This window comes from Thalassophryne amazonica, chromosome 14 (genome assembly GCF_902500255.1).
Source record: "Thalassophryne amazonica chromosome 14, fThaAma1.1, whole genome shotgun sequence".
Lineage (NCBI taxonomy): Eukaryota > Metazoa > Chordata > Actinopteri > Batrachoidiformes > Batrachoididae > Thalassophryne > Thalassophryne amazonica.
Window position 1 is genome coordinate 13,275,876 of NC_047116.1, and position 19,368 is coordinate 13,295,243.

Genomic DNA, 19,368 nt, shown 5'->3' on the forward strand with positions numbered 1-19,368 from the left:
CTAACTGAAAATCAGGAGAAAAACACCTAACAGTGAGAAGCTAACATCAAATTCCAGACCCAGACTTCAGCGTTCCATGATCCTTTGAGCACGTAGAGTTGTGGGACTGGATTTATTTTGGTAAAATTCATAAAAGTAAAAATTACAAGGTACAAACAAAACTGTAGATAACACATTAAAGCACAGAAACACTTATTTCCATTGCGGTCATCAAACACCTTCAAAATACAAAAATTAAAACAACATAAATTTTAAAAACATCACACAAACGATAATACTGTATTATGTTAAAAATGCATTTTTTTTCCCTGAATTTGTCTTTAATATCATGAAATTGTGATTTATTAAGACAATTTAACCCCTAACATCTTTGTATATATTCTGACATTGTTCTTGTAGAAACGATTATTGCTAAGGTTATTTTATAATCAAATTGGCTTTCAACATAAGTGTGAGTTTTTTCCCCCTCAACATGTAAAAAATGTAACCTTTGAACACAAAATTTCTTCTCTAAAAGGTGACTTTTTCTCCTCATATTCAAAAGTTATTCATAACTTTACTCTTGTAACCGTATGACTTTTTCATGAAAATATCACAATTAAAAGCATAACTACTTTTCTTTCTGCAATTAAAACAACTTTAGGTCAACTGACATGACCATTGTGAGAATAATATATATATATATATATATATATATATATATATATATATATATATATATATATATATATATGTGTGTGTGTGTGTGTGTGTTCCTTTTCGTTTATTCTTTATTCCTATTTTTCATATTTATCATATATCTATCATGTTATATTTATTTATAAATGCAAATCTAGTTTAAGTACTTTGGTTGCTGAAGGTATTTTATTTCTCTGTAGTTTTTATGGTGGTCTTATGCAATATAGTTTCGTTCTAAACTGCATCTCTTGAAGTGTATTTGAATGACAATAAAAATAATCTTAAACCTTATGTTAAAGTATTGTTTCACATAATTTGCTGACTCAGTTTCCCCAAATTATTCTGTTTAACCTTAGAAAATGAGTTTTTGCTAACCTGCATTACATTTTATTGCTGCATTAAAATCACCTTTTACATAAAACTAAAACAAAAAACAAAAACGTATTCTTGACATCCAAGATTATTATTATTTTTTTTTAAACCAACTCTTTCATACTGTATCTGGCTTCAGCATCTACACTGGTTAGTTGACAGCTGATGGAGAGGTATGTAACTCACACAGTTTATCATCAACATGTTAACTTTATTTGAATTTGAAATACAATGAAGAGATGATTCAAGAAGCTATATAAGTTATCAGTGACAAGTTGACAACAGACCTAACAGACACTCCATTGAGAACAAAAAGAACAGACACATCGTGAAGGTGGGACACGCCCCCTCGTCTTCTGAATGGAGCACAGAAGGTTCTCAGTTCAATGCCCGACATCAGCTCGGGTCAAGAGAATATACACCGGTGTCTGTCTTCAGTGAAAGAAAATATTTTTTTCTTTTGTCCATCAGGATACAACAAATCACATTCTGAAACAACAGAAGAAAAATCTGCCTTCGCTTGTGTTGAAGAGGAATTTAAAAACCAATTATCGACACGTGATCAATTTGCATTTTCTTCCGACAAAAAAAAAGAGCGCTGAGAGGTGTTGATATTTTATGACAAAATGTACAGTAAAGTCCAAGAAATATTACCTCTGTTACAAAGATTACAGTACTATTGACAGCAAAAAAGTCTTCATTTGAAAGTGAAATGTTTGATAATTATGACTGAAAAACATCTGGGCTTTGCATGAGGCAGCCCGAGGATTTCTTCAGCACAATATAGGATTTGTTAAATATGATAATTCCAGGACGAACATTTACATGCCTGCATGCTTTCTCACCAAAATGGCAGCTAGAGGAAAGAATGATGGCTCAGAAAGAGAACAAAACCAAAGTGTAGGTTTATATAAATGTCGGTATTGTTTGCCTAATAGTTCTACTGCATACACAATACCTCTTAGCGTTATATACACATACCTTATCAGTCCACTGGCTTCTGGTGGAGTGACTTTTCTTGTTGTTATCATCACATCTTGTATGTACAACAATGGTAAAAAGGAAACTTGATTGTATTCTCATCTAATTTAGAAAACATGACAGTCAAACATCAGTCTTCTCTTTTGTTGAACACGTGGATCGATTCACTTCTTCTTCTTTTCTTTCGTTTTTTTAAAATCTTATCCACAAAAATTGAATTTGAAATACAAAAATGAAACTTCAGTCGAATTTCTTTTTTCGAAGCCTTCTGGCTGGCTGAGATACAGTATAAAAATCTTCAGTGCTGCGTGTTGATGAGTTATTACCATCAGTGTACCATGGGTACGTTTGACTGTGCTCAATATATTTGTCTATCCATCACGGCGGCCAACCCGTTGTGTCCAAACCAGTTTTTAATCAAAAGATTGAATGTTGGCCTCTGTGAGAAATAAGACGTTTATTCAACATTCACACAAAACCCGGTCCAGCATTTGGGTCAACGCAGCCTTTCCACTGAACTCTTGACAAGCAGCTCGACTTCTTTCCACAATTAAATCAGCCTGATCACGGGCTCGCGACGATCTTCATGTGTTTCTTTTCTTTCTTTTTGTATATATTTAGAATTTTTTTTCTCTGTTTTTTTCTTCTGAAATCCCCTCCAGCTCTTCGCAGTCTCATCAGTACATCACCGCGGTTTTCAGGAAGAGTCTTCCATCTGCAACAGAAGACACACAAGAAGCCAGAATTAGCCACAAGCCAACATCTCGGTGCCGGATTATGCAGGATGTGATTGTTGATGAAACATAACTTTCAGAAGATTCAACATGTTGCCCTCCAGTCTTTGGTTTTCAGCAGCGCTGCTATGGAATTATAAACTGACAGAAAGACAAAAGTACAATTACAGTCTACACTCATTTGTCATCATAATCTCAGATTAACACCTTAAATGAGATGACAAACTCAGTGATACCATCCAAATGTCAGGTCCACATGCATCCTGTTCAGCAGATTTCTGTTTCTTAAGCAACTTAAATTTTATCCACATCCAAAATTCAATACTGAATTTATTAGTACGGCCAAAGCAGATGTTCACCCCACTGAGTCTGGTCTACTTGGAATTTCTTCCTATAATAATAATAATAATAATAATAATAATAATAATAATAAAAGAATAAAACACCTGAGGGAGTTTTTCCTTATCGTTGTTGCCAATGTGCTTGCTCATGGGATGGGTAAGGTTCAACCTGACTCATGTGTAGTGCCTTGAGGTGACTTACATTGTAATTTGGTGCTGCATAAATACATTGACTTGAATATCCATAGCATAAAATGTAAAATCCAGACTCATTCTTTTGTTGTTGACATAAAATTTGGAATGGCTGCGCACCTTCTTATCTTATGGAACAGCTCACCCCCTATGTAAGTCTCAGTAAGTAGAATTACTTTGTGTTCCGAATGTTACAAAGAAGTCCGCAAGATGTTATCCTTTGCTCCGACCTTGTAGAATAATCTGCCTGTGGATGATAGAAAGTCAGATTTTGTGGTATTTTATCTGTTTTCTACATTTTAAAGATGCAATGTGCTTTTAAAAAAAAATTCAAATGAATGTTAGTTTGGTGTGTTTTTCTTTTCATTCTGTTGTTGCTTTTTGTATTTCTTTTGTGGTCACTTTTGTGGTTTTGTGTTGATAATAATAATAATAATAATATCAGCACATCCAAGAAGGACACATCCAGGCTGGACAAACTGATCAGGTGGCTGGCTCTGTGGTTGGCATGAAGCTGGACTCTGTGGAGACGGTGGCAGAGAAGAGAAGACTGGACAAACTGCTGGATGTAATGGACAATGTCAGTCACCCTCTGCACACTGTCATCAGCAACCAGAGGAGCCTGTTCAACCACAGACTGCAACTTCCCAAGTGCAGGACCAACAGACTGAAAAACTCCTTTGTCCTTCAGGCCATCAGAATGTACAACTCCTCACTCAGGGGAGGAGTTGTACAGTCTGAGGAGTCTGAGGAGAGGGGAGGAGTAACAGGAAGACAGGGGATGGGAAGGAGAGGAACAGTAGTAGCCAGTAAGCCAGTAGCGGGCAGTATTTCGGGCATTTATATTTGTATTTACATTTTGCAAATTGTTTTTTAGTTTTACTTTTGATACTCTATGTGCTTCTTACCCCGTGTGCTGCTATACAATGCTGCTGGAACATCAATTTCCCTGAGGGAGTCTTCCCAAGGGATTAATAAAATTCTATCTAATCTAATCTAATTGATCCTGATTCCATTTTATAATCCACAAATGAAAAACTAAGAATCCTATTTTTACAGAAAAATAAATCACTTTTGCATTGGTTTTATTTTGCTCCAGAAGTTTAAAAATAACAGTGTTGAACAATGTCTGCTACAAACTGAGCAACTAAATGCAGCATTGACACTTTTTACAATGAATGTTCTCATGGAAACATTTTGTTTCGTGTCTGAATCAGATGTTATTTTCATTAAAATCCCAACTTAACAAAAATATTGTTGTTTTGTTCAGTAGTGAATAAACAAACACATCTTAATTCCCAAATGAAAACGGGTTGGTCATATTGTATGCATATTCCTCATATATGTCTTCCGCATTAAGTCAGAACAAAGGAAAACAGAATTATAAAGTTCAAAATGATAGATCCGGTGTGTCACTGTATAGTATTTTTATCTTTGAAGCTAATATTAATATTTTAAGCAACGTCTGAATTTCTGGGATCAAGGTTTTATACATTATCAAATAATTTCTATTAATGAGACCATTCAGAGACATCTAATATAAAGTCAAGCATCTGCAGAATAAATCAATAAAACTGGCTGTTTCCACTGTGGTTCACGGTGCTTCTCAGCTCACGAGACAAAACTGACAGACACTCACTCACTCATCTTCAACCGCTTAACCAGGATCGGGTCACAAGACTGACAGACATTGGAACCGTAATTTCTATGTGGAGTATTTCTATGCGTCGGATGTGTTGTTGTGTAGCAGACCCGTCTGTCCAAGGCAAATTTCTCCTTAGGGAGACAAATAAAGACACTTTGACTGAGTATTTGCACAATACTGCCCCTTGTGGTAAAAAAAAAAAAACCCACTAAATGAACTGACCTTCCCTTCAAAAAGGCCTGGAAATGATCCTGAACAGGATCTACATGCTTCCTGCCTTCTGTTCTGTGCTTCAAGCACCATGTACATTTTGTAACTTTAACATGCGCCTTTGACATCATGTTGTAACGCTGCAGCCGTTCACAAATTTAAGAACGCCGGGACTTTCAAATCTGAATGTGTTCTGTGACTCAGCCAAACCTTTAATCACAGTTTTGAATGAAGAATAACATGCAATGTAAATCCCATAAATTAGAGTTTTTACTTCTGATTATATTTAATAAATAATGAAAAATATTTGGGTAATTTTATGCTTATTTACAAAACTAAGAGTGTCCAATGTCTCATTCAATGTCTCTTTCACATTGTGACACCTCAGAAATGGATCAAGTAGGGATTGCCTGATTGCCTGCCTCCATTTAATATGTACACAGCATAACGTCACACAGATAAATGGTGTATGGTTTTGTTTGCGGCTCAATCACCGAAGCAGTCGCAACAGGTTTTTTTTTTTTCGGTTCCCAGTGGAGAAGAAAAAGTGAGGAGGTGGGAGACGTCATGTTGGTAAGTGTTAGCCTGCACAGCTAACCAGAGTAGCTCCGTTCTCTCGCCTGCAAAACCGCCTCGACACGTTTGTGCTCCGGGTCATAAACAAACCGCAACACATGTCCACTTTCCCACCACATTGTCACTTTTTCTTTGCATTTTCACTTTGTTTGCATGAGATTTGCCCAAAAACCCATTGAAAATGCTGTGCTTTGTACCCCAGAAGTAGAGAAATTACATCATATGCGTTATATTTTACCCCTTCAGTGCCCGCCCTCAAACGGGACAGCACTGCCCTATACGGTGGGGACCTTTTGGCCACTACGAGAACCATGAAGGCCAAACGGTGGATCAGGAGGAGAAGGTGATGGTTTGTCACTCAAAGCCTGTGAAGGCGGATGACAGATCATCTAGGATTCCCCATCCATCAGACCTGGCTCAGGGTCTGCCAAGGACCACGTGTGTGTCGGTGTTCAACGAAGCTCCCACGTTAAAGAAACCCATGCACATGAATCTCTAGATCGAGTCTGGGTGCAAGTTTTCTCCGCAACTTCCATCCTGCCCAGTAATCCATCAAGAGATGATCTTCCTTGCCATTGAGGGGTTGCCATGACAATGACAAACTGAACATCAAAAACATTCTTATTTATTTGTAACAACTACTCACAGGCCACCTGCATTACTGACACCACCCAGCCTTTGGGAGTAACTGGACTATCAGACTCACCAAGATTAAGATTTTTTTTACATTTTTGGTAATTAATATCTTCTGTTTCACTTTCTCAGTTGCCAGCCCGGATTAGTTCTTATCACGTGGGAGGACCAGGGTAGTATGTGTTTCTCCGTGTAGAACTGGAGTTGTGTCAGGAAGGGTATCCGGTGTAAAACTTGTGACAAATCAGAGTTGGATCTGTCCGGGATTCTCTGGGGCGACCTTGAACAACCAGAGGGAGCTGAAAGACAAACAACTTGGTTTTCATTTTCTATGAGCATTTTGCTTTGTGAAGTATCGAGATGAATGTAAGAAGACTTTTTTCACTTTGAGTAAACAGCTCCATCACATGAGGACCTGCACCTCCTCAACCATTTTACGTTTTTTTTTCCCTCAGTGGAATCATGCTGCCATCCTGAGGCTGATGCTTGCATGTGCTGCTGGCCTGGAACCATCAGCGACTACTTGGACTGAGTTATTTCTGCTCCTTCAGAAAATACCAAAACCAGGGGGAGGAGCAAAAAAATATACAACACAATGCTAAAATATCCTCGGCTGTATGAGCATAAAAACAGGAAACAGAATGTGACCTTTTGACTTACTAAAATAGGTCAAGGTTAGCCATCTTTGAACTTGTCTAAGGTGTGTGTCCCAAGAATGCTCCCTGTGAATTTGAAGACCGTGGCAGTAATAGGACTGGACTTATGCTGAGCACAGACAGATGAAGGGACACACGGACAGATGGAAGGACACAAGGCCTTCACATGTCATATTTTGGCCTCAGTAATAAAGGTTCAAGAAATCTCACATTTCCTGGAGACATAAAGACAGATAGCTTCCTGTGGGTGAAAATGTAGATACAAATATGACAATATAATATTTTGACACTTGACCTATTGATTTCACCAAATGTTTTGTGTGTCAAAACTGACATTTTGCATCATACTTACTTAAGTAGCTTTGGTGGCCTCTGTGGCCACCAGACTTTTGCTCTGGAAATAAAAGAAAATAATCTAATTTCAGGATATGTGTAAATTCAACCACAACTGCTCCTAATTTCCATCATCCATTTTGCTTCCACCAAACATCCAGCAGGTGGCAGTGTTCAATAGGTGCCAATATTACATAAGAAAAACAAAGTTGCTGTTTGGATTGATGTGGTGAATCAATGTTCACTAGTTCTTAATGGGGTTATCCTCATTATACGTATGTTCTTAATTAATAATTTATTTGTTAGTTAGGTTTGATTTAATTATTAGGATTAGGATTATAAGGAAGTGTATTCCATTCACTTGATAAATTTATTTTTTGGTTTGTTTTTCGGAATAATTATTTGTGTTTTTCTTAGTAATTTATTTTCTTGGTTTGTTTTTCTGAGTAATTTATTTTTAGGTTTATTTTTTTAACCATTTCTTGAGTCACCACGTATCCATCCTGTATCCATGGAGCATACCATATCTGTCCAACTGATCCTGGAGCAAAACTGCTATGTCTAGCAGCTCTGAATGGGCTTTTCTTCTGAACAGCCGCAAAGTCCTCAGGTGCCTGTGCAGAGTCGACAAATTAATGATAATACCATCTATATGACTTAAAGACAGGACAATCTCCCAGTGTCTTAAACCCAGATCAAAGTAAAACTTAATTAAACTGAACAATGTCATGTTTGTTACCAAATCGAGCTCTCAATGAATGGTGTCTTCAAATGCTCTCTAAACTCAAAAAAGAAGGTCCAAAAAACAGAAGAAAAAAAAATATTCAGAAAATCAGGAAAAAATTACTCTGAAAAACCAACCATAAAAATAAATCACTCTGAAAAACAGAAAAACTCAGAAAAACAGAAATAATTATTCCAAAAAACAGACAAAAAAATAAATTACTCAGAAAAACACAAATAATTACTCAGAAAAACAACCCAAAAAATAAATTTATCAAGTGAATACAATACGCTTCCATAATTTTATACTGTTTTTTATTTACATTTTTATTTTTATTTTAATTCAATTTGTTGAATTTAAATAATCAATTTAATTAATTGGTTCGATAAGTTGTTGGAGGTTCCTAGAGTGAGTACAGTTCTACTGTAGCACTTAGTATCACATTATTCAAGCTGTATGATATAATTACACAGGTATATACATGTTTTATTACACTGTAAAGGTAACTGTGCACTCAGAGCATCAGAATTGTCTGCCCACGTGTTTTAGACGTCTCTACTGATACGCTTGTGTGAACACGGCGCAGCACTCGTGATGCAAAGTGACATTTCCTGCACTGAAATAGTGCTCATTGAAAACGGTTCCGTTATCTTCCGACACCCGCCGCCCTAACGAGCTTTGTCCATTTACTCTTGTCTGAGTGTTCGCCTGAGCGAGCAGCGCTGCTCCGACGCTGAGCTGGTAAAAGCATCTGTTAGGTCCGACGCAGGAGCGTGTTTGACGTTTATTACCTTTGCATTTCCTCTGCTGCAGGATGCTACGTTAATGCCTTTAAGAAGCACACCTCTCTGTGGTGGCCAAGCTAAATAATTCAGCATTAACAAGAGATGCACACAAAGACATTTAGCGAAGCCAGTTGTCGGACATGACACAAGCTGCACAGGACATCGGCGAAGATGTTTGACTCCTACTCTGCAGAGAAATGGACGATACGCTCGCTTAAAGTCTCCTACTGGGGACAAAACACATTGGAAGCATAAATCCTGATTTAAAAGCAAACTTTTTTTTCCTCATTTTAAGGGTCAAAAGTGAATCATGCTACTATTGTTCATATTAAAAACAGTCGAAAATGAATTCTGGCGCCCGTTTTTATGAAAACAGCTTATTGGTAAAAGGTTCCATCTTGCAATGTTATGGTTTAAATTTCCTGGCTTGTCCCACTTTTGAGGTACTTCTGTGCAGTTGATTTTCTTAGAGACATTAACTCGGTTGTGCACCAGGGTGCCGAGTGAATCAGGAGTTGGTCTTGCCAGTATGTAGACCTGGGTTTGGATCATGCTCATGCTACCTGTCTGTGTCCTTGGACAAGACACTTGAATCTACTTTGTCTCATTTCTCCCAGTTGGAAATGGTACCAGTCTTGACTGGGGAAGTCACCTGTGTTGGACTGGCCTCCCATCTGGAGGGAGTTGTAGATTCTCATCCATTTTTTCTCGTCCAGTTGAAGCTGAAGGTTTCGGAGGCCGGTGAATATTCTTAATTCATAATTGGGATTTAGTTGTTCAAGTGGAACTGTTAAAAGTGTTTTCCACTGCTCAGCTACAACACTCCAGGCTTATCTAGCCTCAAGCACAAATTGCCCACTGTTTGCTTCCAGAGGAATTTATTCAGGCCTTGATGAGATTATTCGGCTCCATTCTTATCTCACAAAGACAATAAACTGACTTACACATGGACTGAAGCATGCTCCAGTTTTTCCCTTTCACCTCCCTTCCTGCCCCCCCTGCGGCAGGCCCCCGTTCTTCCCAAGCTGGCAGGCGGTGCGACTCCAGTTGCAGTGGCTACCACACACTCACATTGCCTCAATTTGGAAAACGGAATGTTTCAAGTTTAGTGCACATAAACAATGTCAAATGTATATCCATCCATCCATCCATCCATTTTCTTCCGCTTTATCCGGACTCGGGTCGCGGGGGCAGCAGCTCAAGCAAAGCCGCCCAGACCTCCCGATCCACACACACCTCTCCCAGCTCCTCCGGGGGAACCCCAAGGCGTTCCCAAGCCAGCCGAGAGATGTAGTCCCTCCAGCGCGTCCTGGGTCTTCCCCGGGGCCTCCTCCCAGTGGGACGTGCCCGGAACACCTCTCCAGCGAGGCGTCCAGGGGGCATCCGGAAAAGATGCCCGAGCCACCTCAACTGACCCACCCTCCTGTGGGTTCACCACCTGCAGAGGGGGCCATGGGGGTCGGGTGCAGAGAGGATTGGGTGGCGGTCGAGGGCGGGTGGCCCGGCGGCCCGGTCCATGCTCACAGCCCCTGGCTGTTGGGACATGGAATGTCAAATGTATATGTGTTGTTTTAATTCTGATATGTGCCATTATTACGGTAAACAAGTAATAATTGTGGATTAATTGCTGTTTGTCTGTGGAATGTGAGTGAGGCAATCTCGTTGTTGTAATGATAATGACAATAAAGCTATCCATCCATCCATCCATCCATCCATCCATCCATCCATCCATCCATCCATCCATCCATTCATCCATCCATCCATTTGATGCTACAGATGATAGGCACCGGCACCAAAGGGCCTCAGGACCTATATAGGACTTACTTCATTGAATCGGTTTTTGGGAAAATCCTGAAAATTTGTGGCATCCCCGACAAGTTGTTGTACATCACAGCTGGCCTGTACACATGTACTGTGAGCGCTGTACGGAGTGGTGGTACAAACTGTGAATTATTCCCAGTGTTCCTCTGGGTATGTGTTCTGGCTCCTACTTGCATGAGTCCACGCATGCATGAGTTGCGGAGATCAGCCACTTGGGTGGCTCGTTGGCGAGGAAAGGTTTACTGAAATGGTATGATTGTTGTGGAATCAACAGATACCCTGATTGCAGCAGATGAGAAGCTGAGTGAGGAATCAAGGTGTTTGGGCCTGCGATTATTCTGGATCAACACTAAGATCCAAGCTTTCAAAGACTTCTTGGACTCGGCCAGCAGAAGTGTATCTGTGTGTGGTGAAAGTGCAGTTATCTCAACAGTGACAGTCATGTCTCTTGGTCTTCTACCCTGAGATTGAGAGACACCTAGGAAGAGTTTCTGGCATCATTAAGTTGGTGGATAGAGGTGTTTGGCGATCCCTATATCACTGTGGGAGAACGAAGATTCAAATCTTTAGGGTCCTTTGGCTTCCTGTCTTACTGTATGATTGTGAGACTTGGATCTCAGCCAGTGACCTAAGGTGGTGTCTTTGGTACAAGGTCTCTTTGGAGGATCCTGGTCACTTTTCGTCAAATGTAGGTTACTTATGGAGACTCATATGAGAGCATCATTTGTATTGTGAGTGAGTGTCGACATTTCTGCTATGTGGTGTGTTTCTCTCTACATGATCCAGAACATAGGTGCCTGAGTGTTAAGGACCGCAGCATCTGGAGAAGGTCAAAGTGATGCCCATGTTTCACCTGGCTGCAGAAGACAGATGGTTACTTTTAAGAAGTGTGAATAGGCCGGCTGTCTGCCTGGGTGCCTAGGTGGTTGTCATCCAGGACCTGGGGTGGTTCTGTGCATGGGGTGGTGCATAGCCCCAAGATGTGACTTGACTTTTGATCTTGGCAGAGGTATGAACTCTGAATGGCCTCCTAAATTCCAGATCTGTAGACATACTCATGACTTTATCAATGTTTAACAGCGACACATTCTGTTCTCGTTTTCAGCTTGTAGTTTTTGTATTGTCGTATGTGTAGACAACAAAGGCTTGTTGTGTGTGTTGGGGGGGGGGGGTTAGTGTACAAACACACGGGCTAATTAGCCGGGACTGCTGTGGGTCTCAGAGGCATTGCACTCTGGCTGCTGCTATTCAAGCAGCACCAGCGAGTTCTGTGTAAAAGTCATTACAGCATGAATGCCGCGCTCAGAAGAAAATAAAGCCGCGGAGGGGGCCGGAGAGAGCGGCGAGAGTTTGGGTTCGCATACCCAGCGTGATGCACGACGAAAGCAGACGAAACGTCGCGACTCAGCCCGATGAAATGAATAGCGACGCTGATGAAAACAAGCAGGAGGTCTGACTGGAGGATGTTAAACACTGGTGAAAGATGGCGACTCCGCGGAGACGCCTGATTAGCAAACGTCACCAACTCAAAGAAAAACCTCAGTGATGTCTTAACATGTTGTTTTACGCAGGATTGGCTCATTAAGATATATTAAAACTTTAGTATTTTTATATTCAAATTAAGATGGAAAAAAGTTAATTAAAGAGAATGAATATTTCATTAGATGCTAAATAAAACAAAGGGAATTTTTTTTGGCTTCTCTCAGCACAAAATTCCTTTGAAAGATTAATTAATACATGTAAATTATGCAAATTATGCCCATGCAAATATTTTATGAAGACAATTAAGGGATCCATTAATTACAGTCTTTTTTGCTTCACTGACATTCATTCATTTAAATTTAATTTCACTTTAACTGTTTTGATGTTTAATCTTGCAACAAAGAACTTTATCTGCGCGCACAGGGTCGTGTAAACTTGCCGAACACGTCGAGTGAGGAGCGGGATGAGATACTGGGGGAAGATATTCGACAGGCGCGTTATTGGCGAGGTGCGCTCCCAGCAGCGCGCCTGCTTGTGAAAAGAGCTGCGTTCCATCTTGGACCCGATTCAAAACACTGTAAAAGCAATTAATAAACACAGACTGTGTTAATATCACGGAATTAGAGAAGTGTGACAAAAGACAAATAGAAATAATTAGTTCTCTAAAATTATGCCCTCATTATTTTTTTCCTTCTCTCTCTCTCTCTTTCTCTCTTTCCCTCCCCTCGCCTCCCTGAGTTTGGAGTTTGGAATGTGGCGTGCATTTCTCTCGGCTTTCATGCGAGTGATAGGCTTGTTTCTTTTTTTTTTCTTCTCCCTCTTCTTGCTTGTGTAATTTATCAACATCATTTTTTGCCATTTGAGGTTAATTATACAGCGAGGCTCGCAGAGTCGAGCAGAGGAGACAACAGTGGCAGACAAATGCTTCTCTACCAGAACAAAAACACAATGTTCAGCCTCGTGTTCGGTTTCTCTCGTTATTCTACACTTTAGACCAGTGATGACTGTGGCTGACACACACAGACAATGAGCACTCGGGCTGGGATGATGATATATTTATCTCCCGATACAATACGTATCACCATCCTTAAGAAAATGCTGACAAATTATACGGTTGCCTGATTCTGTTTTTTTTTATCTCTCTGTTTAAGGTGCAGCTCCATCCAGAGATGGGAGTTGTATTTGTGCTGGAGACCCTCCTGTCCTGTGCACCAACAGCATTTCCTGTATATTCGTTTTGTGAATTGTTCTGTAATTTGTGTCTGTGGCATGGCCCAAGCAGAGGGTCACCCCTTTGAGTCAGGTCTCCTTGAGGTTTGTTCCTCAGACGGAGTTTTTTTTCTTACTACTGCTGCTCTGGGGGTTAGTAAGGTTAGACCTTACTTGTGCGAAGCGCCTTGAGGCAACTCTGTAGTGATTTGGCACTATATAAATGAAAATAAATTGAAATTGAATTGAATTATGTTGATTCTAGGCTTTAATAATCCATTATTTTTTATAAAATAAATAGTGCAATATTGTGAGTATGATTTTTCCCCCCACCCCTAATGAGCACAGGGTACTAATTCTAAAATTAACAAAATACTACCCAGCAGATCACCTAAGCTATGGCTTAACGGAATGACTTTAGCATGTTTCTTAGTAAGATCCCATCATAAAAAAACAAGCCCTTTATTAAAGATCATAACTGTACTTTGTGACAGATTTATAACTTTTTTTTGTTGCACCTGTCATATTATGTTATAACTGTCTTCTACTATAATTAGCACAGAGAACTCATATTTTAAAAATAAATATTGTTAAAGCTGTAATCCTTTTGGATTTGCTGTTGTTGTTGCTGCTGTTTGTTTGTGATTTAAATCATAAAAAAGATTTTCTTCACCGCCTATTCCTAAGTATTCAAATGAAGTGTTCACCATCTTATACCACTAACATGATCAAATTTCATCTTGTTAATAAACAATTGATGAATTTGGCCCATGTTTCCCAGCATGCCATTCTAGGGTCAAGCTGCACTGCTACGTACACGACATATTCTAATGTTAGCATCATGACGGAGAAGAAATAGGGTAGCCCTTCAATTATGTGTAAATGTCCCCCCCCCCAAAAAGAAGAAACTTAAAATGGGAGCAGAAAGGAAATGGTTGATGAAGCTCGTAAACACGGGTGGTTAAGAGACCCCACAGGCAAAAACATGGAATAAAATCTAGACAAAGTTCACAAGAAGGTTTTGCTGGGTGGAGTAACATTATGTTATAGCTTTACTGGATGTAACTTCATTAGTTGCAAGTAAGAAATTACAAAATACCAGTTTTATTTGAATGCAACATCAGCTTCTAACCCTCTTTGATTTTAAACAAATAGGTCAAACACAGTGGCATGACCTTTAGCTGATTTTTTTTTTCAAAAAATTTCAGAGATTGAACATGAATGTTGTTTCATTTGACCAAAAAAAAAAAAAAGAAAAAAGAAAATTATAAAGAAAAAAGCATGACCTTGATCTTTATTAGTATCCAAATTTATCCAATGGTCTCTAAGCATGAGTGATTTCAAATTTGTAGGTACTATACTGATACAACCATAAAGTCATTCTGTGTGTGCCAAACTGCAAAAACTTGTTAAAAAAGTACTTTGAGCTTCATTGCTGTCCTGATTAATTTAACTACACTAATTTAAAGATTAATTAACTCATTTAAAGATTCATTTAAAGAGCGATAAATTGAAAAGCGAAGTGCAACTATTTAATGAGAAACAATATTAACGTTGTTTCTCGTGACATGATGTAGAAAAACTACGACAAAACAGAAGCATGACCTTGAGCTACAGTATCACTGGCAAAAAAACTTCAAGAGCTTAATTTATCCAAAGATTCCTGAATATGAGTGAAACAACATGAATCATATCTTAATTTTTAAAAAGAGATTAGACAGAAACAAGGATGGACAGACAGACAGGACACATCAGCACCCACTGACCAAAACTTTAAGAACTTTGCATTAATATATATATATATATATATATATATATATATATATATATATATATATATATACATACAGTCAAAATGTTGGATCCTTATAAAAATGTAAGTCTTTCAATTTGAGACTGTTAGGCTACAATGAGCTGAATCTCCACACGACTGTAAAATGTTAGAAATTAAAGTGGCTAAATATACTCAGTTGGTATGAAACAGGGGGCGATAATTGCACCATATCTGGTTATCTTTGTATTTAAATGATGACATATGAATTTCCTTTTTTTGGACATCAAACTCTTTTTCCCCTGCAGTGACTGAATGACATTTAATTAAGGAGTCATAATTTTGCTTTTTCTTCCTTTTTGCCCTTTCACAAAATATCAGTTCAAGTAGGCTAATCAAATATTAAAGAGTTAAAGTTATTCTTGCATACAAAGATGAATATTTTCCGCTTTGCACGCTAAATTACATGAGTATTTTCCAGCAGAAATTGGGACCTCTTCCTCTGATAAGGGCCTTTCTGAGCAGACGCAGCACAGGCCCATTAAAGGAAGACGTCGGCGTAATAATGAGCATATTCAACCTCTGCGAGGTGTCTTGTATCTGGGTAAACACAGATAGCAGACGGTCTACAGAGGTTATCGCCACAGCACAACTTCCCCAAACACATACTGCACCCCCAAGGCTAACAAACAAACAAACCATTAAAAATGTACAAGGCTTATTCATAAAATGGATTGATTTGCTCCGTTTATGACTATCAAAGGGAGGATTCCACTGCTTTTTGTGGTTTTATGACTCATTAATGCTTCCTGAGCTGTAAACAAACAGCTTCTTTCATTCTTTCTCTGAGCTCAGTTTTTCAACTGTTTTAGCTCCACAACAGAAAGACTGAAAATACATCTTATTTCCATACTTTTTACAAATAATTTTTGGGATAAGAACCTGTGGTTTCCTGGGAGCATGCAAAGCTATGGAATTGCCTTGGGTCCTGGATGACAACCACCCAGGCAGACAACCAATCCAGCCACACCTCTAGAAAATACCGTATTTTATGTTGTGTTTTTTAAACTATTTTTTTTAGAGGAGCCCTGCGACTTACAGTATATACTAAAAAAAAACATTATTATTATTATAAAAGAATAACAATAATAATAATAGCAACAACATTATTGCAACAGACAACTGTAAGTTGATTTTTTAAATTTATTATTTTATTTAATTTATTATTTTTGCCACAAGTTAACTTCTCAAATTAAAAAACAGTTGAAACTTTGCAGCACATTTGAGCAGGTTTTGTCACCATCTGTTGGGTGATGTGAGTATTTCAGGGTTTCTGTATATTTTCTATTTGAAAGCCAAAATTCAATAAAAAAAAAGGCATTCATAAATGTCAGAAATGTATGATTTTTTTTCCCTTTGGCAGGCAGGTCTTTGACCTCCCAGTATTAATGTATAAAATATTTGATTTTGAGAGCTTTACTGTTCTTGGGTTTTAGGACGCAAAATATTTTGCTGTGCATATATGGATGAAAGGATGGACAGAAGGACAGACAGAAGGGCAGCAATTTGTCTTGACAAGCACAATTTCAGTTGTGAATAATACTAATAACATCTTTCCCAGAAGTTAAAGCAACTCCAGTAATAATAATAAAAAAACTGACAGTAGTAAAAGTCCACTACAACAATGCACAAAAATCCCAAATTAAAATGATGATAATACAGAAAAAAAATATGTCTTATACTTCTGTGTGACTTGTACATGTTTTTTCCTTCTTTGAGAGGCACTTTTTGACAGGTGCAACTTATACTCCAGCAAATACGGTACCCATCCATTTGTTGCAATCAGGTAAAATGTTGGCACCCCATTGGCCTCAACACTCAGGCACCTGCATGCTGGATCATACACGGAGAAACACACCATGTGGCCAGAATGTCGTAGCTGATGTTCCTGCACCATGTAGACTCATCTGAGTCTCTCTAAGAAACTACTTGTTTGACAGAAGGTCATCCCAGCGGTACCCAAGGACGCTTCGAAAAGAACTAGTACCAAAGACATCCAGTCATCACCTTGTGTCAGTGGTTCGTGTCCAAGTTTCACAGTCATACTTAAAGACCAATTTGGACAGGATTACTTTTACATACAGAGGCAGGGTTAAAGTAATTATTATCAGATCTCTTCCTTGATTTCTGTCCAGTCCAAAAGCATAATTTCATTCATTTTTTATGAATTTTGTGCTCCCATGTCAGTAAAGATTCTGGCCCCTTTTACCTTCTGTAGAATGATTCGGTAGAATTACCTCAGGTTATATTAACCCTGAATAGACACATCAGTAATATCCTGTGGAAAAGGAGTTTTTGCCGTTTATCTCAAGTATGGAGGCATTTAAAAAGGCATTTGGAAGACCATCAGTGAGCCAACAGCAGAGATTTGACATTCAAGCTTGAGTAGAGTTTCTGTATCAATCTGTTCACACAGATTATGGCTGCAGTCTTTGAAATCACATGATCATGTTCATGTCAGCTACAGTACCCTCGGCCGTATGAGCGTGTAATAAATGAAAGTGTGTACAAATAATGTGATCTCAAGGTTAGCCATCTTTGAACGTGTCCAAGATCTGTGTCCCAAGAATGCTCCCTGTCAATTTGAAGACCCTGGCAGTAACAGGAATGGAGTTATACTGAGTATATAGAGAGAACATGACCTTTTGACCCCTTAGAATAGGTCAAGATTAGCCATCTTTGAAGATGTCCAAGGTCTGTGTCCCAAGAATGTTCCCTGTGAATTTGAAGACCCTGGCAGTAATAGGACTGGAGTTATGCTGAGCACAGACAGACAAACAGATGGATAGACGGACGCAAAGTCTTCGCAATACCCAATGGCCATATTTTGGCCTCGGGTAAAAATAAAAATAAAGCGACATATTAAATATAAAATCAAGGGGATGGGACACGTTTGTTTTGTGCTCATATGAGAGGCGCACACCGCTGCAGAGCACAAACAGCGAAACCACTGTCTAGCTAACCACACTAGTAATAATAAGCAGTCATAATATAATTATAGCCACTAATGTCAGTTGTTAATTAGCATCTGTTAGTATCTACCCAACCATAGTAGCAATACAAAAGAGGCAGTTATCTGCTAATGTTAGCCAGCAACAAGAGTTAACTCCTGTTTGGAAAAAGTTAACCACACTAGTTACAATATACAATTATAGTTTTTTGATGAGGTGTACCCGTGATTATGTGGACCTGGTCAGGATGGGGTTCACCAAGGCCTTGACTGACCCCGAAACTACCATCAAATTATTCATCTGGACAAAGCACAAGAACTTTTATTTTGAACCTGGTCAGGATGGGGTTCACCGAGGCCAAGACCAGGTCCGCATAATCACAGGTACACCAAAATCAAAAGTCTATAACTGCTTTATTATATGGTACACAAGAAAATTGGGAGTTTGTCAAACATACTAAAACTGAAAAATCAATCTCAAGTTTCAACTCTTTATTATTACTGTCATACTGCACCAACTGACATCCCATCGATCGACTGGAGAAGCCTGTTAAGGTCGTGATGAAGAGTCATCAGGCTTGTTTTCTTGCAAAGTTCGCCATTCGCCTGTCTAGCTTCCACATAAAATCGACCGAGTACTCCATCAAGCATCCGTCTGTCATAAGTTTCAAAGTTGGGCGCATGTCCCTTTTCAGTGACGTACTTGCGAAACAGGTTGGCTGCTGACTGTGTATTTTTGCAGGTGTTCTTCGCATCTTTTTCATGTAAAATTTGTTTTAAGTCAGCGTCGCTACCAGACGCAAACCTGTCTTCTGCCATCTTGTCAACAAACTGACAGCCAAAATAGGCATTGTATCGTGTTATCTGATTGGTCATTAACTCCTGTTTGGAAGCTAACCACACTAGTTACAGAACAGCGACTAGCTGAGATATTAACCACTAATATTAAAGGCTAATTAGCTCCTGTTGGTAACTAGCTAATCACATTAGTAACAAAAAAGGAGGTAGTTAGCTGCTAAGTTAGCCAGCAACAAGCATTAACTCCTGTTTGGAAGCTAACCACACTAGTTACAAAACAGCAACTAGCTGAGATATTAACCACTAATATTAAAGGCTAAGTAGCTCCTGTTGGTAACTAGCTAATCACATTAGTGACAAAAAAGGAGGTAGTTAGCCAGCAACAAGCATTAACTCCTGTTTGGAAGCTAACCATAC

General features: G+C 38.9%; 1 protein-coding gene across 3 annotated transcripts in view; it reads right to left on the reverse strand.

Annotated features, from left to right (window-relative positions):
* Positions 1-1,240: 1,240 nt before the first annotated feature.
* The window catches only part of dachd (dachshund d), a 303,945-nt gene continuing 285,817 nt past the window's right edge, over positions 1,241-19,368 (reverse strand). For 2 of the 3 annotated variants that reach the window (XM_034187000.1, XM_034186998.1), the window contains 2 exons: positions 2,839-2,906; positions 1,241-2,746 (listed from right to left, as the gene is read on the reverse strand). In XM_034187000.1, the coding sequence (XP_034042891.1) occupies positions 2,851-2,906 (56 nt within the window). In that variant the 3' untranslated portion in view covers positions 1,241-2,746; positions 2,839-2,850. The remainder of the gene's footprint in view (positions 2,747-2,838; positions 2,907-19,368) is intronic. The other variant, XM_034186999.1, reaches the window with a different exon arrangement.